We start from the raw sequence: 22,860 nt of genomic DNA, 5'->3' as shown, positions 1-22,860 counted from the left end.
ATGTAAGTCATACTCATTCTCAGGATTTCACAGAATCAGGACATCTATTTCCCCTGCAATCAACTAATAATGAAGTAATTTTTCTTTACATAAATACAAGAATAAAATACAAAAGGCATGTACTTTAAAACACGGTCTGGGGTTAGCCATACCAGGCAATTGTGCATTGCCAAGCACTGATTTGATTTTCATTATACTGCACTGACGGCAAAGTCATTTATCTTTTCTGCTCCCAGTCTCCTTTTATCTTTCCCGTATGCTTCTGTACTTTTCCTCTATCCTGCAGGGTTGCTGAATGCTGATGAGCAGAAAATGGTACAAAGCCACAGACAGCTTCTTTCAGATTAAAAGTTCAGGTATGGAAGGTCCAACTTTTTCCATTTTGGGATTTCCAAAGAAGCTGTATATCTGGCATTGTCCGGATATATAAAGATCAGTTAAATACTTCACTGGCGGTCATTCTCTAGAACAGACAGACTTTCAAACAATGAATGATGTTTCACTCATAGTTCTAATATCTTCCCCATTAAAAACAGAAATTTTATTCCTGTCACTGTAGCCTTGGATATTTAAACAAATAATGAAACAAATAATTTAAAAAAAAAAGAAAGAAAATAAAAAGAGTTTTCCACATACCAGAGCAATGATTTTTTAACTTTTTTTTTCCATTCAACTTGTTATATTTTCAGATTACTAGCATTCCATAAAAATCAGGAAAAATGGCAATATAAAGAAAAGTATCTTCCTAGCCTTATGGTACTTATCCTTCATGTGTTAGCATCTCACTGGCGATGTGCATACAACTGACAACTATCAACTCACCAGGTGAACTTGTCATTATTGATTTGTTAGTACTGAATCAGGACTGCTGTAATCCTGTTTCTCACCAAAACAAAACCTAAGTGTTTAATGTCATGAGAGACAATACATCCCTCTTGAAATAAAGTGGAATGAAAATTTGTTCAAACAGAATTACAGTTGAAACTCTATAGCTGATGCTTGACAAAGCAGACACTTCAGTTGCATTTCAGATCCCAAAGGTCTCTATGCTGTTCATGTCTGTACACAAGATGGTATCTGTACCTCTGCTGTCAGGCAGTGGCAGTCTGTTCAACAGAGTTAATAGAACCTAAAGAAGGATTCAGAATACTCCTGAACAGATACACAGGCTAAAATGCACTCAGAAGAGTTGAAGATTTTGGTCAATCTCAGCACAACTGCCACTGCTAATGTTATCAGACTTCTCACATAGCAGTGACCTGAACCATAACTACCCAAGACTTCTAACAACCACCTTTATATTCTCTATTCACCTGATCAGGCATATCTATTATCACACTATCTGCATCTTTTTCAGCAAGACTTTTTAGTCACCTTCCATACAAGTTCCCTGCCACAAAACAGAACACGCAACTGCCATCTTCTTGTCAGTCATGAACCCTTCTGAGTGTCATGAACCCTGCCACACCAGCAAAGATAAGCAATAAGGAATGTGTTCAGAACCGATGTGAACAAATAAGAAAAGCGTTCAGTCTATACAGAATTATTCAGAACAGTCATATGTACAAAATGCTGCAGGTGAATCTCATGACAGCAAGTGGCTGGTTGGAAAAACAGTGGAAGAAATTTAACATCAGTAAGCACAAAGAAATGTAAACAGAAAAACATAACCTTGACTATGCACACACATTAGTAGTCTACATTAGCTATAGCTCAGGGAAGAATTCTTGGGAATCTCTGTGGCCAGCTCTCTGAAAATGTCAGCTCAGTGCTCAACAGATATTCAGCAGGCAAACACAAAGTTACAACTGATTAAGGACAGAAAAAAACCCCAAAAAAATTATTATGCCACAGAACAAACACAAGCATATCAACTTTGAGCATTATAGGCAGTTGTGATACCACCCCTCTCTCTTGTTCAGTGTTTCAAACAGACACGATAGAACTTAAAATGCACAGAGAAAGGTGAAAAGAATAGAAAGAGATGGGAAGTGGATCCCATGCAAAGAGAGATTAAGTACTTCTGAGTTGTGAAAAAGGACAGCTAAACTATCTATAGACTCAGAACTGGTACACAGCAAATGGAAAACAATCAGTCACTGATCATCACAGAAAAAAGAGAGAGAAGTCAATGAAAATGTGGAATAAATGCATTTAAGTAAATGAGACATGTAAGTAAAATACAGATCTTGTTGCCACCGATTGTCAGAGTGTGAAATGCAACAGCTCCCAATCCAGATAATGCACATTCACAGAGAGCAAGTCCTTTGGCAGCTATTAAGCCAGTGGCCCATGTACAACTCCAGGTCAGGGTCACTGACAAATTAGAGTTTAGGAGTAATACTCCACTGAGTATTAGTCTTCTCTAAACTGGTCTCCATAGACAGCATAGGAAAATATTTTCCTCTGTGTCTGTTTTTACATTAGTTGTGTTGTGTTTTTTAATAAATACTGGGGAAAAAAATGTCTCAGTGTAAACTAACATGACTCAAACACCAGCTCTGGCTGTGGGTCCTTTTAAACAGGCCACTTTCTTGTGGACAACAGGACTTTTTCCTTCAATATAGTGACCAACACAGCTAAATTCCAGAAAATAAATGATAACGGGTTCTTAATAATCAGGAAGGTGAGGCAATATCTCACTCTTCAGAATGAGCTTGCTTCTAATGCCAAACACTGGCATTAACTTCTCCACCTGAGCAATAATGACAACAGCTTGGTTGTCATCCCTCATGGTTAGAGGGATGCTTCACAAAGTTAGAGAGTTAGGGTTAGTCATATTTCTCAATGACACCACCACGAGTCATCAAGAGTGTCAAAATATCTTCATAGAGTTTTATATTGTTCTTTCTCCACATTTATGACAGCATATCACTAAAAAGGACAGTTGTGCATTTCCTTCTCCTCTCAAGTTATATTCACAGACTATCTACATATTGGATGAGATGGCTCAGTCAAAAGATCATTAATTTTTTTCTTTTAGTTTCCCATTAGACAATTGCAGGCTCACTGTCCAACCACAGATCACCAGATTTGATAGAAATGATACAGCAAAGTGTACAGGCAATGGACAGGAAGGAACAACAGAAGTGTGTTCAGTAGTAACTTCCAGCTACGCTGCTTCACTCACAATGGTGAAATGCAGTCTCTGGTGTTGCAGTCCTGGATGCTGAGAATTTGAGACTCACTGTGCTGACAGACTCTGACTCCCAGGAGGGAACTGCATTTGACCTGAGGGTGTGGAGAAGGCTTCCAAAATTGATTGATAGCACTGGGACTACCAGTGCATAGTTTGATTAGAAGCGTGTAATATCACAGGGTGGAAAACTTAAGAGTTTAAGGTTTGTATATAGTAATACATTTGAGCAAGATGGATGTTTTAGGGCGGAGCTGGTCCTTCTTTTTTACCTTCTTCTTCCTTCTTCGTGGGTTTGGGTGGTGTTTTGTAATTGGACAGAAAAGTCCACATCACAGACTTCGGGTGATTAGTTATTGGGTTAAAAGTGAAAATAATTTAGGTGTCATTTCTTAACTGGATATTTTAGCCTTAAAAGACCTTGTAATGAAAGACAGGTAGCCATTTTGTACTTTGTTAATGAAAAACTGCAGAATTCACTGCCCGCGAGACTGTAACATATATAAGAAAAAATAAACATCTAAGCCTGAACGTGAAAGAGGTTCTATCCCAACCTCAACAGAGGTAGAGAAAAGAAACCAAAAAGCAGCACTGTAGTTCAGCAGCACTATTTGAACTTAGTCTGCTGAATGGGAAGCACACAATTCCTTGGACCTGAAAGATGGTGAGCCTGAAGTGACTAGAAGCCACAAAGCAGTCATCAAAAAATCAAGGAAAGGACATTAAAATCTGTGGTTAGAAGATGTTAGATAAAGCAGAGCTTGTCCAAGTTCAGGTGACAGAACTCTAAAAATATGGAAAAGCACTTCAACTTGTAATTGTAATTGCAACAACAGCTCCACTTAATGAAAACATCCCAGGATCAGAAAATCATGTCTGCATTTGAGAGGAAGTATCTTTCAGAGGAGATAGATTCTGCTGGGAAATCGGTTTTGTTCTTTTCCGGACTTCCTCATGTAGGTACTGCAAGGTGTAACTGTACTGGTGAGATCAGTTACGGAACAGAATGTATAATTAAATGTATTTAAATACTTCAAATGCTGCTAAAGCACAAATGTACATACAAAACAGCACTCAGGATATTTCTTCTTAGCCATCAACCCTGAATAACAGAACTGTGAAGCCAGGCAACTCTACACTACCAGCTGCACTATGATTCAGAGACCCTTTTTATCCTCACAATACTTCATGGTAGTATAATCATTCCTAGTCATGTGTGATTCATCAAAGTATTTTGTAGTAAAGACAAATGTTATAATACGCCCTATTGTAACCATGCAAATTACTGATGCTCATTTCCATACCGAAATTATGCTTTCACTGAACTTTTTCTGCTGCTCAAGCAGCTCTCATGTTCCAAGCTAATTCAGCATTTCAAAGTTGTTTCATAGCAAGAAGTCCCAAGTTCTCTGAGAGGTGGCCTTCTTCATCCCCTTTCACCTTCTCAAGCCTCTTTATGCTTTACACATCACTGTTTTGAAGAGGTTTGCACAAGGATCTTAACTCTAAGCTATCTCCCAACCTCCTCTGTATGCCTCACACATTTCCTCTGGACAGAAGCTATGTAAGCTCACTTGGCAGACAAACGACACAGTACTTCCCTCAGCAACTGTGAATGACAGGTCTTCTGTGGATCATCGCAAGCCAAGCAACACAGAGACACGAGGAAAAGTTTCAACCCTCCTTTTTCTACATAAAGATACATATTCCCAAGGGATTCATCCTTCTGCTCTCTTGGGGCCTATTAACTTTAATATACTCATTGTATACTCATCTCTATCCACAAGAGATGTAATATTTTTAAGCAGGAAAGTTAATACAGTCTATTTCCTAATTCTCCTCCTGTTAAAGCTTTTTTTTTTAAAGTGATCATCAGGGCCAACAGGTGACTGCAAAGCTATTTTAGAATGGCTCATACTAACTGTCTAAATTTCCACTTGAGACCTAATGGTCTTGGCTCAAGAATAAACATTCAACAGCCCCAGAGGAAGTTAAATAGAACACAAGTACAAACCACCACTCCACATTCTACAGTTATAACAAGAGATCACAATAAAGATCGAATACAACCTGAGCATGGCATGATAGGAGACTTCCAAAGACAGGCAGAATGCTACTACTACCTCTGCTGGTGCTTACTGCAGAAAAATTGTGCAGTAAAAGTATTGTGGACTGAAATAAATCAGATATTCCCTATGATCACTCTGTTCTTTTACTTAAGAGCTGCATATTTAACATTTTAAACATACAGATCTGCTAAGGAATAAAAAGCAAAGGTTTATTATGAGAAGAAAAGCAAGTTTGGGCATCATTCCCTTTCACACACAGAATCACAAAGAATCACACAGAATGACTAGGCTGGAGAGGCCTTCAAGATCATCAAGTCCAACCCATGCCCTAAATACCTTAACTAAACCATGGCACCAAGTGCTATATCCAGTCTTTTTTTTGAACACATCCAGGGCTAGTGGCTCCACCACCTCCCCAAGAGGCCATTCCAATATTTTATCACTCTTTCTGTGAAAAACTTCTTCCTAATATCCAACCTGTATTTCCCCTGATGCAGCCTGAGACAGTGTCCTCTCGTTCTGACAGTTGTTGCCTGGAGAAAGAGACGGACCCCCACCTGACTTTTCACCCCCCCAAATCCTGTTAGTAGAATTTCAGCAAGAAATTGAGAGAAGAATGAGAAGAATTATTCATTTAGTCTTGTGAGAGGTAAAAAAACCCCAATGTATGTCATCTCTGATGCAGCAGTAGCCAAAAATCTATTTATGAATGCATACACATTCATGTATTGACTTTGAATGAAGCAGTACATCTTACTGCTCACTGACATTCCCACATGCAGATTTGGGCTTCTACCTGAAAAACAGACATCCAACTACCAGACAAAAAAACTAAAACTATCAAACTTTCTCATCAAGTATTAATCAGTTTCCTTTTTCCTCATGGTATTTAAAGTGCAGCAATGAACTTACAACAACATTATCAAATTTCAAACATATAGGAACACTTTTCAGTAAAACAAAACACAGCATGATGTTATTTATTGTTCAACAATGGTCTGTGATTTATTTAGCCAGGGGATTGAAGAGCTACAAGAAACGCATGTGGTATGCAAATGATTCAGTAGGTGTACTTTCTTTGAAATTATTCTATAGGAATCCATTTCCCCTCTTCCTCCTCCACCTTTTATTTCCTCCACCTTTTATTTCCTTTTACCTTTATTAACTGAGGTACAACTTGCCATCCTGAGGATATGAACTCTTAATTGAGGTTCCAAGCTGCTGTGACTACCAAACTATCACCACACTTGTGAAAAGGGAGGTGAGAGGGGAAAAAAGTGTGGATACCCCCAGAGGTAAATGCTAATAACCACTTTTTGCTTCTTATCCTCTCCCCCACCCAGTCATTTCAAATAAATAAAAATATTAGACTTCCTGTTCTATCCCACATTGCCACACAGCACCACTGCATGCTGTGAAACAAAATGCATTGCTAAACATTTTTCATGATAATCCACTGTGGGATAACTTTTTAATAAACTTTAGGTCATTTATCCTTCAAAGAGAAACATAATCTGCTTTCAAATTATGCTGTTCCAAATACAAAGGTAACATGCTCAGTTCTCATTTCTAACTGCTCTTGCTAGGTCCCAACAGCGTGCAGCTGCCAGAAAGCTGCCAGGCAGGAGCAGCAGAGGATCTCCTAGGGGTACCATTCAGTGGAAACAGGCCAACAGAGCAGGTTCTCTGGCACCTGTCCCCACCCAAGTGCATGAGAGGCGTACCAGGGGATGGGGCCACGTGCCGAGCCCGAGCAGTTGGACAGCCACAGCAACCACTATGAGCTGGAATAACTTGAGAATGAGAGCATTGCCTACAAGGCAGTCAATCAGCCTCACTATTTCCACTGCAGCAGTTTGCCCTGTGCAAACAGCACCCCTGGAGAATAGCAGGAAAGGACATGTGAAGTGATGGAGGCTAGACCCTGGAAAAGCACATTTACAGATTCACAGAATATGCTGAGTTGGAAGGGATCCATCAGGATCAAGTCCAACTCCTGGTCCTGTGCAGCACCATCTCAAAGAATCACTCCATGTACCTGAAAGCACTGTCCAAATGCTTCTTGAACTCTTGACAGGTTTGGTGCTATGAGCACTTCCCTGGGGAGCCTGTTCCAGTGTTCAAGCACACTCTGGAAAACAAACCTTTTCCTGATATCCAGCCAAAATCTCCCAGACTCAGCTTCATGCTCAAGTCCTGTCACTGGTCACAAGAGTGAAGAGATCAACACCTGCTCTTCTGCTTCCCCTCATGAGAATGTTGAAGACACAATGAGGTACCTCCTCAGTCTCCTCTTCAGGCTGAACAGACCAAGTGACCTCAGCCGCTCCTCACCAGGCTTCTCCTCAAGGCTCTTCACCAAACTCATGGCTCTCTTTGGACACTCTCTAATACTTTAATATCTTTTTTATATTGTGGCACCCAAACCTGCCCCCAGCACTTGAGGTGAGGCTGGCCCAGTGCAGAGCACAGCGGGGCAATCCCCTCCCTGTCCTGCTGGTAATGCTGGGCCTGATGGCCCCCAGGACAAGGTTGGCCTCTCCTGGCTGCCAGGGCACTGCTGACTTATGTTCAACTTGCCATCAACCAGGATCCCGAAGTCACTTTCTGTAGCACTGCTCTCCAGCACCTCATTCCATTCCAGCACCTGATTTAAAAAAAGCTTGCACAAAAGGTACCCAAAGCGTGAAGGCACCCCACCATAAGAGCAAAGTTCTGTCAACCCTACAATACCTTAGAAGAAAATCAAATTGACTAGGTATTCTACTAGTAAAAATGGGGGTAAACACCATAAACCTTCAGGTAGCAAAAGAAACAAAGGCAAAATATAAGATGGCATTTGTGCAGGTTTTCCAACACAAAAACAACAGGTCAAGGCAAGCCTAAAAGGTGAACATTACAGACACCTGACTGTCTGTCCTCAAAAAGGAGGCTTGGACCAGCAACAGGCATGAGTCTCCAAAATAAGAGGTTACTGTCTCACCACTGGCTATAAAAACTAGGAACAAACAGGATAAGTTTCTCGTTCCTGTAAGAAAAATACAATTAGAATTTACCTAAACACTGGAGGAGACACTGATCTATAAATAAATAAAAGCACACATCACTCTCCTCCATCAACAAATACTGTCACTCAACTAGATGTCAGCTAAGTCTGTAATCCATTTTCACTGCATAGAGCCCAGTTACTACAGCAGGTACACAGGAAAGCACTGGCTTGACTGACAGATGTTCAGACTGGTGCAGCAAGGCGTTCACCTTTACATTGTTCTGGAGTGAGATACCTCCTACAGATTATTTGGCACATCACTTTTGCTTTTATAGCAAGAGCATGACTCTTACAGAAAGATGCTAATAGACTCTTGCTACTTCCTTGGATGTCAGAGAGCAGTATTCATGCTGATGCCAAGGACAGACGAGTAAGTTAATGAAATAAATATGACAGCACAACATAAGAAGCATAAGAAGACATGAAACAACACAGTACAGAAAGCAGAGTGCAGCTTGAGCGTTCAGTCTTGACTATGAGTTGCATTGTCATAGCACATACTACTAAGCATATGTTCATTACCACATGAAAGGGAAGTCTTCTCTTACATCTCCCTCCTTTCCTTGCTTGTAATGTGGGAAGTAGGAGGAGCTGCAGGCACTTCACTTTACTCTCCTCTAGGCAAATGGCAAGGAAGGAGTGGAAATACTAAGTCTCAGACCTTTCTTTTCTTTCATTAGCCAACAGAGACCCCAGATGAAGCAGTACAGGCTGAACTGCTCTTGAATGCACAGAATTACAATTAGGAAGCTGTTCTGACAACCATCAGGCCAGGAATCATGTGCTGTCTCTCCCTCCTCACTGTAATTGCAAGCAAGCCATACACCTACAAAATAGCCACAAATTAAGAAACTGATTTGTGCTTTTTGACAGTCTTCTTGCTACTATATACAAAGTACACCACTGCCCCCAGATACTGACAGGTGATCTTCCTAGACTAAAACAAAACAAAACAATGCTTCCAAACTCGAGTCCTTCAATTTAATAGCATTTTTTTGCAGAGTGCACCTGGGCACTGACATTAGTAAAACAAATATCACATTTAAATACAGCATGTACTACAAGTGCTGACAGAGAGCAATTTTTAAAGGAGTAAGCACAATAAATGTACAGTGTTTTCCTAGTGCATTCGACTTGCAAATTCAACCAGAAATCAATAACAATGGATTGCAAGTTTGCAATTTAAGTTTTTAACAAATTCCCTGGCATATTCAGTTTAGAATGGATGCTGATCATGCTTTTGTTTGTTTGTAGCATGTTTTGTAGCTAAACTATTTAAAAATTAATAAACTGGAAGTTATTTTCAATATACAAATCTGAAACAGAATGGGTAAATAAATATTGATGCAGTGAATGTGAAAAAACTAAAATTTCTTTGGATTCCTGTTGTACTATAATACAGCTTCCCACTTAAAGTAATTCACACTAGTAAGCACTGAACTGAGTAAAAGGTACTTGCAGAATCAGCCTGTTGTTACTACAGAGAAAATTTCACACTCACAAAAGAAAGCACAAACACACCTATCTGTATCCATGTGTGCTTCTCTAGCTCAATGTAATTGCATACTTCCCAATACACTCCAACATGCATTTTATTTTTAACTGTTTGATGAAAGCTGTTCTGAAAACAGCAAGTGTGGGACATTAGTAGGAAGAAAAAATGAATGTGCATCACTGTAGGATTCACAGACATATAAAGATTAAATATTATAAATCTGCATTGTACCAGACTTCAGAAATATGTCTGGTGTTTCCTGTGTTAGCTGTTACCTGTTTATCAGATAAACGTGTGGCCTCCCAGTGGTAAGTGATGGGCTAACAAAAGTTACTTTGCAGAGCTTCAAAAGTAGAGCATAACTCTGGAGCTGGACTTAAATTCAGGCTGCAGAGGAAGAAAATTTTAATTGAAGACAAGTTCTACTTTTGATAGCATAACCATTCTGCTGTAACCAATATGCTCACCCACAAACAATTATCTCACAAATAATTGTTTCAATACCGATGAATAAATAATAACTGATGAAGAGACTTTGCTGGCAATTACTATCATCAGCTGGAGAGAGGGCCTAAGGAAGAGCCTCAGGCCTTTAACCCAGGTAGTCATTAGCTGACAGAAATTGTCTGGTCTTGAGGTCATTCTTGCTATTAGACAAAAGTATTGCTACATTTTTCAAATACAAAATAATTTTATAAACACTGCTGACCAAATTGCATAGTAAGTGCATAGTTATCTTAGAGAAGACTGATATTTTCAGTTTTTTCTAGCGACTAGTAAATGACAAAACTCACTGGGAAAAAATTTATTCTGCTGATCAACATGGGGTTTTTTTTCTTTTTCTTAGACTATTCCTGAAAGTCAGCTCTTAATCTCCTCAGACTGATCACCACACTTCAGGTAAGGGAATGCCCAACACAGCTGTCCAGCTGGAAGCACTGCACTATATCCAGTCATCTTGTCTTAAGGGCATGAATAAAGCCATGGTCCCATGCTGGAACTAAATGAACATGAGCTGCGGGACATGTACTCATCCTGACCGAAATCTGCTTATGTGACTCTGTTCACTGGCTCTTCCTAGAAAAAATAATTTTTCACTTTTGCAGAATCAAGCAATTATTACTCCACAGATCCCATTCTTGAGACCACTAGATCTTTTTTAGTTATATTGAGACAAACTGAGTGAGCCTCCCAGGTACATGCCTGAGAGAATTCAATGCCAGTACCTCTATACAGGCTCTCTGCAAGGCAGAAAGCACTACAGAAACACTAATTATCTTACTTTCCTTCAGCCAGATTATTAGAGCTCCTCCTCATTGGCCAGGGTAAATGTACTGTACAGCTTGTGAACATTAATTACATCTTAGATAAAGCAATATCAAAACAAAAGCAATGCAATAAAGGTTGACTTTATTCTGGTGTAATTCTAATCGTAAGAACTTTCTTAGCCTAAAGATCTTTGTATCATGACAAAGTACTCAGCATTGATGGCACTACAATAACACAATACAGCTGAAACCAAGATGCACCTGGTCACAAAGGTCTCTAAAAAGGAACGTGCATGGGTTCAGACAGTGGAGGTCCTACCCTGAGCAGCTGACCCAGCTGTGGTCAGGCACACACTACCAGTCCTGCAAAATGTGCTGCCACCACTTTGGAATAGAAGCAGGGGTAGGAAAAGTGAAACCATGCAAAATTCTTCTTCGGGTACTGTCTTCCTTCAGCATTTCTCCTCCCACTCACCACCACCCAGCTAGATAGCCACTTTCTTTCACAGCTGCTCATTCCCATCTGCTCTGGTACTGTCTGCACTTGTCTCTTTAGCCCCTGCACCCACAATTGCTCCTGACTTCACTTCTTTCCATACACTTTCTTTTTCTGTTTTTAGCAGATACTCCCCCTGACAAGAGAAACACGTTAGTGCTGCCAGTTGGCATTTTATTTCTATACCTATCTCCACACCCCATCCACAGCAAAAAAGAAGAATAGAAGAAGATTAATCTCCCGGAAACATCTTTGCCAGCCATACATCCATCTCCACTGATACATTATGTGCTCCCTCCTTCCACTAATTCAAAAAGAGAAAGAATTTACAGGGGGGAAAAATGAATTAACTTATGAGACACTGAAAAGCCATGCAGGAAATAATGAATTTTCCATGTTCACCTGACAAAGAAATGAGAAACAGAGGGTTTGGAGAATAGAAGCACTAATCCAAGAGGAAAAAATAAAGCAACAATAGTTGGAAAAGGCCTGGTGGATTGAAAGCACAAATAAAGACACCAATGAGGGAAAGAGACACAGAGATAATGTGACAGACAATACAATCCAACCAGCAATATTTTGCTTTTAAGAATAAGTTCTTTAACAAAGAACATACGAGGCATGATTAGGAAATGCAAAATAAGACAGCAAGCATGTGGAGGTAAGTAGAGTTTTTTGGATTATTGTACTGTGCAAAGATGACAGTATACAGACCCCATGATTTTCCCCAGCTGCAGCTAGTACAACTGCTAGAGCGATACACTGATCAGCTAAGCCTGCTTGCAAGGGCACCCCTCCTCCCTCAAAACAACATTACCTCAGGCATCACCCTGGTAGAACTACACTGCTCCCTAGTACATAGCAGCACAGATGACTGCACCACTGTCCTTTAAACAGGAATGAAGTCCCTGCCTAAAGACAAAGGCAGTTGCAGAGGTTTCCTGTAATCCCAGAGGAATCTGAGCAACATATTATATACCTGTAATACATATAAAAAGTCAGGTCTGCTTTTAAATTACCTAATCTGGAAGGGATTTGCACCAGACCCATATGGACTAAAGAGTTATGCTTGTGATAATGATTTACATCCACTATAGGAAAGGATGCTCCTAAAAAACCCTGCTTGTGTTAATTGCCTTTCTCCAATTAATTTTAGTGTATGAAATACAAAACATCTTCATGCAAGAATTATATATGCTATAGCCACATAAGTATTTTGATTGGCTACCTAAGCTTTCCATAAGGCAGTTTTTATTTAAAACTGGACTTGTATTGAATGTCATGCTTTAAACTAATTTGGAGGTCAGTCACATTCTTCGAGAAAAAATGAAAAGTTGACATTTAAGCAATTTTGACAAAAAAATCTGCTTTTCATCTCACAGCTAGTTCTATTCCTCAGAGTTTATCTTCCTTTGACCACAATTCTTTATTAATACTGGTCAGCTGGAAGTGAGATTATAATCATTAGCATGCTGTCAAAATTTGAAAGGACAGCTCACTCCCCCCAAAATATTTTGTAAACCAAAATGAGGTTCATAGAACTTCCAAAAGAAAAGCAGTCTGGAGTCTTTCAGGTGTCTACTAACAAATATAATACACACTGCATTAATTAAAATGAAGATTCACCAATATAAGAAATAGCTTATCAAGATGCTTCAGCCAAAGGTTTTGGTAATTTTCATGAAAATCCATTCATTTTTAGAAGCAAATTTACTTTTATTATACATTTAACTTAACTGCCATAGGTATGGGAGTAACTGTATTTTAGTAAAAAAGTGGCTTTGAAGGAAACCAAGAAATTTGAAGTTCCATGTGCAAGGATTCCAATGATTTCAAATTCACTCAGTAGCCTCCACGAACTCCTGGCATTGCAATATTAAAGACTCAAAAAGATGGATTACCTCAGCAATTCATCTGAAAGAATGCAGCTCTGAACTGAAGTACTTGCCGTGAGTTCATACCTTAAAACATGCTCTTTCAACAAAACTGAACCATGATAAAAGATGATCAGATCTCAAATGGAACTGAAAAATAGCAAGATATATTTAACCAATAACCCAGCCCAAACTACTTCAGTAGTCCCGGGCATTAATACACCTCTGTGATAAGGGCTTTATAAAAAAACAAGAACTAAAAGTGTAGTCTTAACCAAATGATTTTATAGGATAACAGACTATCTCAATTTATGTAGGATTTTGGTCTCCAAATTTTCACAAAGATTAACCTACTAATTTTCGTAATTGTTGGCAAAGTTCTGTCCAGTGGTACAAGCTGGTTGGATACACATGCATATCTCCTACATGTGCTGAACCAATAGACTCAAGCATAACTATAAGGCTCTAGTAATCAAAAATTCCTAACAAAAGAATACTTGGATTTTCTGTTCAGATTCCAGGTAAATCGAAAGTCTTGAGAACAGTTTTGAAAAAAAACACAAGAACAGCAGAAAGCTATCAACTGTTGTCTACAAGACATAAGTGGGCCTCTGTTTTCAAGGCATCAAATATATTCAAGCTGCAAAAGCCTACAGGATATGAGCTCTAAACAATACTACAATAAAATGAGTTACAGAGGAAGTAGGTTGCATGTTTCAAATTGATGGTCCTAAGTTCCATCCCCAACCTTTCAAATATATGGTTATGCCAATAGCAATGATAGGACAAGGAGTAACAGTTTCAAAACAAAAGGAGCAGGTTTAGATTAGGTTTAGATTATGAAGAAATTCTTTACTCTGAGGGTGGTAAAATACTGGAACAGGTTGCTCAGAAAAGCTGTGAATGACCTATCCCTGGAAGTTCTCAAGACTAAGTTGGATGTGTTTTTTGAGCAACCTGGTCTAGTGGAAGGTGTGCTTGCCGGTAGCAGGAGGGCTCAGAACTAGATGGTCTTTATGGTCCCTTCCAACCCAAACTGTTCTATGATCCTATGACTATTATATAAGTCTCAGCAGTTCCCACATCATTATAGGTTGAAGTACCTCAAAAGAACCACTTCCTAGTCATAATTCCTCCTTGTGTGGTGCCAGAGAGTACTGTCACAGTCTGCTGGTCATGGCAGAAAAGGGCTGAAGAAAGGCCCCTAGTATCCTACCCAATTGTTCCAATAACAAAAACAAGACTTATTTGTTGATCCCTTCAGGCCAGCCTAAATGAGACATGCCAGTGCTTCCTGGGTCTACCTTCCATCAGCACAGCCTCGAATCCATGCTAGGACTCTGGTAGCAGCACAAAAAGCTTGATCAGTGAACTGTTTTGGCCAAAAACTCGCCACATTTTTAGTTTTTTTCAGGTCAGCTTTCAGCCAGATCATATGGCTGTACAGAGCTGTTGGCTGGCACAAGGAAGGCCAAGAACACCTTTGGCTCAGAGAAGGTGGATCAGCTCCCTCCATTGCAGCACAATGCTCAGGCTGGCTCAAAGTATTTAAGATGATATTTCCTGATATGAACAGTCTGCAGCCCTTCCTAAAGCCCCCAGGCTACAGCACAAAGTCATACAGCATTTGCCAAAGTATAAGGTGAACATTCCTTTGCTCAGGCTCACAGCTCAAACTGTTGTCTGGTCCTCTACTTCCAGAACTGGCTCTGTTTTGTTGCTCACAGCAACTAAGTAGGAAGGCTTTCTCTGTATATTCACCTGAAAAATCAAGATGACAGCGCTGTAAAATATTCTATTAAGCTGACAGCATTTCTCATGTATGTTTTGGCTTGTTATACAATTCTGAGTTTGATATTTGTACACAAAACCAAAACTGACATAAATAAATAAAGGATTTTCTCTCTTGTTTTTTTTTCCAAGGCGTAACTCCTGGAATCATGCCATATTTGCAAAAAACACCTTCAGAAACTTAGGGCTTCCATCAACCTCAGGAAGTGGATAGGTTGCAAAGTCCTGCTCCTGGGCAAAAGATCTAAGAGAGAAATTACTATATCAGCCTCCTGAGCTAGCATAGAGCACACCAAGGGACATGTCAGTACTGAAGGAAGGCGACTGGAAACCTTACCAGTATTACCACTTTAATAATCTCATGAACACTGGTAATGAAAATGCTACAGGAAAAACAAGAAAAGACTTCCCAAGAAAAACAAAGTGTAGTTTAACAGCATATTTAAAAGTTTAAAATTTCATCAGATAACCACACCTGCTAAGCTAACCATTTACAAAAGGCACAAGACAAACTAAAAATGTTAGACAAACCTCCAGGAAAGGTCCCAAACAATACACACAATCATTAAATAGACCAGCAAATTTTAAAAATATAAATCAAGAAAATATTTTCAATATTTGCTGGTACAATCCCTTTACAAAAACTGAGGGTTTTCAAAGTAATGAAATGGTTTTGGTACATTAGAAATACTTACAACTACTCCACTCTTGGTGACAGTTTCCCGGTATGTAAAATTGCACACTGCCCAAGCCAGGTAGTAGGTGGACATGAGAGGGGTCTGTGAAAAGTGATCTGTAACCCATCCATCTTCTTCAAAAACAGAAGTTTCAACTGGCATGTTGGACAAAGATAAGTAAGTCGCTTGATGTCTGATGCTGATTTTGAAGGTGGCCTTGTAGATAGGCTCGTCAAAGCAAGGAAAGGCTTTTCTGGCATGAGTAGGAGAAAACTGCGTAACACCAAGAAACCTAGAAAAACAGAAAAAAACCCAAAATTTGATTACTAACTGTGCCTAGCACTTGATTCACAGATATTCCAAATCAGACACTGCTTGACCATTGTGGTTTAAAGCAAGAAGTAATTAAAACTGTAATACACAAAATATATGGTGTTTGAACACTGCTTGATCATTTTCTTACTATCTCTACTGCAATGCAATAGATACAAATTAATGGTCTACAAATTTCCTACAAATTTGTAGACACCACACTGACACTAAAGAAATCAACCCTTGCCTTGCATCAAACTTCAGTTTCTCACAGTATTGTTCATCAATATGTGGGGAAGAAAAGCGGGCCACTGTTAGTTACACAAATGCAAAACAAGCACATTCAGCTCAAACCAGGATTTAGGAGCCTTCAGGGAATTCACTGTGCCCTGAGACACTGACAGGGCGCTTTACCTTTCTTTGGGCATGAGAACTTACGGTCACTCAGCGCACTCAGGAGGGTCATTGCTTTCCACAGCTGATTACTTCTCAACCAGCTGCATGCAGGTCTGAGACACAGTACTATATAGCACTGCTGTGTCTGTGCAGCCCCAAAAAAACCATTCTGTGAGCTTTGCAGAATCACAAATGCAAGCAAATTATTAAACCAGCACAAAGTATTTCTACACCATTCTTCTACACGTGCTTTTCATTTCTGGTGTATTTTATAAAAAGCAAATCCATGTTCTCAGTTAATGGGTCAAATTTTGGAAAGATCTCTGAAAGAGGTAAAGGTATTTATTAAGCATGCCTGGGAAGAATGAGAAGGCTTCAGCTTGATAATAAAACCTGTAACTGTTTTCTTTGCAACTGAATAAATTTTGATCCAGATACAGAATAGGAAACTTTCTGGATGGAGACATGTATTTACACATTGGAAAAAACTCACAATCTCTTTGCAGAAACAAGAAGCTAAACTTAAAAGGCTGAATTATGGAGTCTGGTAACAGTATTTTCTGGAGGCATGTAGAATAAGAAAATTACCATGGGCTAGCCATGTAAATGTGAAGGTAGCATGTACGTAGGCTTTTTGATTCATGTCTCACCTTCCAAGGTTTCATCTGTGGAAATAACTGTGCAATTTTAGATACCAGGTAAACATTTATCAACATTTTAGAGGCTGACTAATCATCTGTTATTCCTCTGAGGGAAAAGGATGGGTGGATAGCATTGATGTAATGAATATGGTGGCACCTATTATTAATCAGTATTAACCATTAATCTGCAATATGATACTCTAACACTGGCAGAGCAAAAACATAGGTATCCCATAGGGAAATAAAAGTATCTAATTAACTTTTTCTAAAACTTTTTGGATTTTACACATATTTTGGAGGCAATGAAGAAATAATTTTATTGAAACATTACACCTTATTCTTGCTATAGCATCTGACAGAACTAGATATATGTTTTCAATAAGGATAGTATTTTTAAAACTTGAAAAAATTTTCCACCACTGAAGCAGTTATCATTGGTCTTCTTTCTAAAATAAAAAGCCTTTTTTGGCTAATAATTATTGAAGGAATTCATATTTTTCTTGCCTCATTACAAAACACGGATTACTAAAACCAGCATTTTGGGTAAGATTGCTAAATCAAAGGTAAAAAGTTGGTACCCAATATCCCGTGTTAATCCAAAAAACTCTCATATCAGTGGATTTGCACTACTGCAACAAAGCCAAATCAGCCAATTAAATGAAGCAAAGCAACTTAATTTATATGCAAAGTATTTCAAGTGGACCTGATTCTGCATTCTAGGCACACTCTAAACAGCTACAGACATCCAACAGAAGCCTCAAGTGAGCATGGAAAACTGTACTGGCCTGTTATTACTAAAGCAAGAATGATAAACTTTCGTCTGCAATTAACAATTTTATTGAGCTCCAACACACACGTAAATGCATACTTAGGAATACTGGTCATACTGTGATACCCTCTAAATAAGGAAGTTTTCCCTTGTCCCCTCTCCACGTCTTCACCCCACTTCTCAGAGATCTTATCAGTCATCTTTTAATACATATTAGGCCACTGAAACAATCCCTTCACCAGGCTAATAAACCCTGGTAAACTCTTCATCTTCTGTGTTTTCACAGATAGACAGATATATCCACATAGACATAACTGGGGAAACACAGGGCAGTCAATATTTCATACTAAAAATACACCAACTACCATTAATAGTGATATCTATAACATGTGCATTACTATCAAATATTGATTTGCTTGTGGTGCCATAAAGCAAAACAAACAAAACCTTAAAACTGCTTAAAAAAACCCTAACCATTTAAAGAAAACAAACAAGCTAAACCCAAAGCATTGTTTATCTATTTTGCTCTGTGTTCAAGTTAACAAGCAGACTTCTACAGCATGCCAAAAGTGAAGGGCAGTTTGACTATTTCATCCTTCCCTTTACACACCTCTTTCGGTACCAACACTTTTACCTCCTTTTCCCAAAAATATCACCACAAAAGGGTGTACTTGAGGGAATGACGGGCTCACAGTCTATCTTCTCACAACACCCATGGCAGTAACTTGCAGGTGTTTTAATTCCATCTTGTCTAAAGGAAGATGTGTTTCCTCAATAACCTATTTTAACATCTTAGTTGCCACAAGATTAAAGAATATGTCTTTGTTTTCTCTGTGTGATGTAAGAATTTTTTTTTCCTTTTCACTTATACCAAACTTTGATGTTCATTTATATTATGCCTGCATATTCCTACAGTAGCTCTGGATTATATTTCTGTTGATTACTGCCAGTAAATTCTAGCACATAATGCAAAGTAAATTTGTAGCATATCACTTGCATTTTACATTTCAAGTACAGTAGGAAAGATTTCAGTCAGAAAATAAATATTTTAATGTAGTTTTTACATTTCAGGCTGGTTTAAAAAGTTCACCTGTGAAGGCCAGAGAAACTAACTTTAGGGGAAAAAATCATAAAGTGAAGGCATTAGTGTGTTTGTGATGCCTCACAGCAGAGTTATTTGCTCCTCATGCACAATAAAATGAAAAATGATGGTTTGGACCCTTTTACAGCAAGTACTACTCCAATGAGGCTGATGTACTTTAATTGAATATAAAGATGTCAAAAAATCAAAGCCCTGCTAGAACAGCAAGGTCTCCCAGAGCATGCAAGTCTGTCTGTCTATCATAACAGAAGCTGTCCGTATTTGAGGACTAAAAATGGTTATATGTATCACATTAAAAAATGAGTTATTAATCAGAATGTAAATTGTTACTGTAAGAGCACTCTCTGATCAAAAAGGTTCCCTGGTTTAGAAGAGGTATTATTCACTTTATACTATAGTGAGTCATTAAGCCTGTGACAGTTGAAAAGGAAAAACACTTTCTCTATTGAACACCTGAAACTACAACCATGCAATGACTACAGTTGTAAAAATGTTTTACTGAAAGAAATATAAGTGAGCTGGTGTAAAGGAAAAAATATGCCACTGATTTCAATATAGCAATTCTACCTTATGTAAGGAAAGTATTTTGCCCACAACTAAAGTGTATTAAAAACAAAGTAATTTATATCTGAAAAGTTACACACAGAGCACTGTGAAAAACATTTTACCATTGCCTTCCACCCTCTGTTCTAAACTATCCTGATGACTGAAACAGTGAATAGATCTTTTTTTGTTGGTGATGGTTTCTAAATCTCAACTAGGGGATCAGTATTGAAATGTAGTACAGCAGCTCTGGAGAAATGTCACTGCCACACCTATTTGACAGTTCAATTATTCCTACACAAAGTCAAAGTACATGAGAATAATAACTGCTTAAATAACTTCTCAGATTTGTAAAGTGAATTATACCCCCTGCTGTTAACAGTATTTTGTTTTCTCATTTGCCCATTTCAATACAGGTCTGTAAGAACTCCCTATTACCCCAACCATTCAGTCAACCGTGACAAAAGGCATTTTATCCGCATCTTTTCTTACAACTGTGCTTTTTCAAATTTCCTTTTTATTTCACTCTGATGATAAACTGCAAAAACTTAATTTCGATCCTGCTTGCGGTTCTAATATCAGGCTTTTGAAAATTGTCAGTAATCATAGCAATGGAAATATGTTTTAATAAAAGGGCTTTTGACTTAATTGAATTGGTGAGGATGCTTTTCATGTCTTAATATTTTTGCCCAGTTCTTCCAACTATAAAATCTTTGTTTCACTTCAATTGTTTCCTCAATCTAAAACAGTAAGATTCTGTCACTGCATAGATATTTCAAGAAAGGACAGCTTAAAAAGAATCCAATTCTAAAATTATAAACCATGCCAGAACTATCAAGAAGTCCACCCTTGCCTTTCTTTTCTATTATAAAGCCTCAATGTGGTTAGAAAACACCTTCTTTAAAGAAAGCCTCTGTAACTGGCTAAACGGGGCCCTCCACAGTAACCCTGCCTACTGCAACAAGGGCCTAGACAAGGACCCAGGGGGCTTTAACTACATGAGTAAATACAGATCAAGACTGAATCTTGCTCTGCCCGCAAATGAATCAGGTTTCTCGGGTCACAGGGTGTAAATCTGCCGCGATCCAGCTGCACTGTAAACGTATTCACCTTATGTGAAAACGCATCCCACCACACTTTTTGCTTTACCGAACAGAATAAAGGCAAAACAGAAGTCTCGCTGCCCTCCACGCTGCTATTTGTAACCTGGCAAGGCTCCGTCATACGAGGGCACACGGCAGCCGAACACAGAGTCTTTGTGTGAAACAGACCCAGAGCCTCTGCCCCGACAAGCACCTAGCGGACGGTCTGCTTCACTGGTAGCATCCTTGCAAGTTTGCTCCTTGCCACCGTCCGTCCCCAAGCTGCGCCGGAGCATCTCCTGACCCGGCGGCCGCTCCCCGCAGCCCTCCCCGCGCAGGCGGGGCGTGCAGGCGGAGCGCTCCGCTCACCTGCCGGCGGCCCCGGCTAACCCCGGCCCGGCCTCCGCACGGCCCCGGCCCGCACCGCCCCGCAGCCCGAGACAGCTCCGCCCGCCCCCGCTCGCTCCCGCGCAGTCCCGCAGCCTCGGCCGCGCTCCAGCCGCTCTCACGGCTGCCTCACGACACCGGCCGGTGGCTTGGAGCGGGCAAACGCTCGCGGTCCCCGAGAACCTCCGCATCTCTGCTCTGACAGCCGAGCCCTACGGAGATGACCAGAGAGAGGTGGCGGGGACCCGCGAGGCCTGTCCTGCGCTCACCAGCCGGCCGGCCTTGGCGGCCGTTCCCCTCGCCGTAGCCCCCTCCCCGGGCAGCCGGCCGAGCCCCGCACCCTTCGGCGGGACCGCCGGGGCCGAGCAGCGCGGAGCCAGCGGCATCACCCGCCTGGAGGCGCCGCAGCTGCCGGGTCCTAGCGCCGCCCTACCCGAAGTTGGCGCGGGGGCCGCCAACTTCGGACCTAGTTGGGTTTGAGGCGACGCGGCCCGTCCGCTACCTTCGCTCGCCGTGGAGGACGTAGGAGCTGCGGAAGAAGCCCAGCAGCTCGTTCTCGATGAGGGCGTTGTAGATGATCTTAAGGTTGTAACTTTTCTGCACCTCCAGGCTGCGGTTGAGGACCACGACGAACACCTGAGTCTGGGGGTAGAAGAAGGTGCGGGCCACCTGCACACCGCCGGCCAGCTTGTCCTCGGCCACGCGGACCGCCTCGATGTGCATGCGGTGGGCGTGCAGCACGATGTAGCGGCTGGCGTTACGCACCTCCAGCTGCACGTTCACCTCCCCGCTGAAGGTGAAGTTCTCCATGAAGGCGCTCAGCATCAGGTTGTAGTGCAGCGGCCGCAGGTGCCGCGGCAGCCGCGGCCGGGCCCAGGGCGGCAGCTCCCGCCGCCGCTGCCACTCCTCCTCCTCCTCCTCCTCCTCTTCCTCCGCCGCTTCCCCGCCCCGCGCCTCCTCCTCCGGCCGGCCGGGAGGTTGCCCCGCACCGGGCGGCTGCCGGGCTGCCCCCGAGAGGCTCCCGTTGCCGCCGGCCCGCGGCGGACCGTCGGCGGCGGCGCCGCACTCCTCGAAGCGGACGCTGAGCAGCACGGCGATCATGGTCACCGCCAGCAGCGCTAGGATGGAAACAGCGAAGCCCAGCACCAGGCGCTTGTGTACGGCGATGTGCCGCTCCGTGGTGCGGGGTCTTGGCCCCGCCGCCTCGGCCCAGGGTCCCGGCGGCAGCCCCCGGCTGCCGTTCCGCAAGGCGGCCTCCTCCTCGATCATCATGGGGGTGACGGGCGGCCGCTTCTCCCGCTTCTCCTCCAGGGCCATCACGGCAGCGCCGCCCCCGCCTCCCGCGGGGCCGCCGCCACCCGAGGGGGCCTCGAAAGCATGGGAGACTCCGAGGCAGGGGGCCCTCGGCCCGCGTGGGACGCACGGTCTCTCACTTCCTAACGAGCCGCATCACCCTGGCCGCCGGGAGCCCCGCGGGGGAGCAGCCCTCGGGGAGGGGAACGGGACGAGGTCGGGTCGGGTCAGGCAAGAGGTGGCGGGCGCTCCCCGCCGTCCGGCCGCCGGGCCACGGCGCGCAGGCAACTTGTGCGGCTTCTGCGGGGCACTTCAGCACATGCCGCCGAGCGCACCTCGGCGCCAGGGGGGAGGGCTCTGCCGCCCCGGCCCCCCCGCTAGCGCCGCCGTCCGCAGGGAGCTCTCTTTCCCCCGCGTCCCGAGCCGCCGAGGCCGGGGTCGGGCTCCTCGCCCGGCCCCGGCAGCGCCCGAGCCATGCGC

General features: G+C 41.8%; 1 protein-coding gene across 1 annotated transcript in view; it reads right to left on the bottom strand.

Moving 5' to 3' along the window:
• TRHDE (thyrotropin releasing hormone degrading enzyme) overlaps positions 1-22,404 on the bottom strand; it is a gene marked incomplete at its 5' end in the record, with an annotated part of 202,012 nt that extends 179,608 nt beyond the window's left edge. Inside the window, 2 exons of the mRNA XM_084206037.1 lie at positions 15,874-16,147; positions 21,590-22,404. Coding sequence (XP_084062163.1) covers positions 15,874-16,147; positions 21,590-22,404 — 1,089 coding nt within the window. The remainder of the gene's footprint in view (positions 1-15,873; positions 16,148-21,589) is intronic.
• Between the last annotated feature and the right edge of the window lie 456 nt (positions 22,405-22,860).

This window comes from Fringilla coelebs, assembly GCF_963513975.1.
Source record: "Fringilla coelebs genome assembly, chromosome: 5".
NCBI lineage: Eukaryota > Metazoa > Chordata > Aves > Passeriformes > Fringillidae > Fringilla > Fringilla coelebs.
This window is presented reverse-complemented; position numbering and strand designations above follow the sequence as displayed.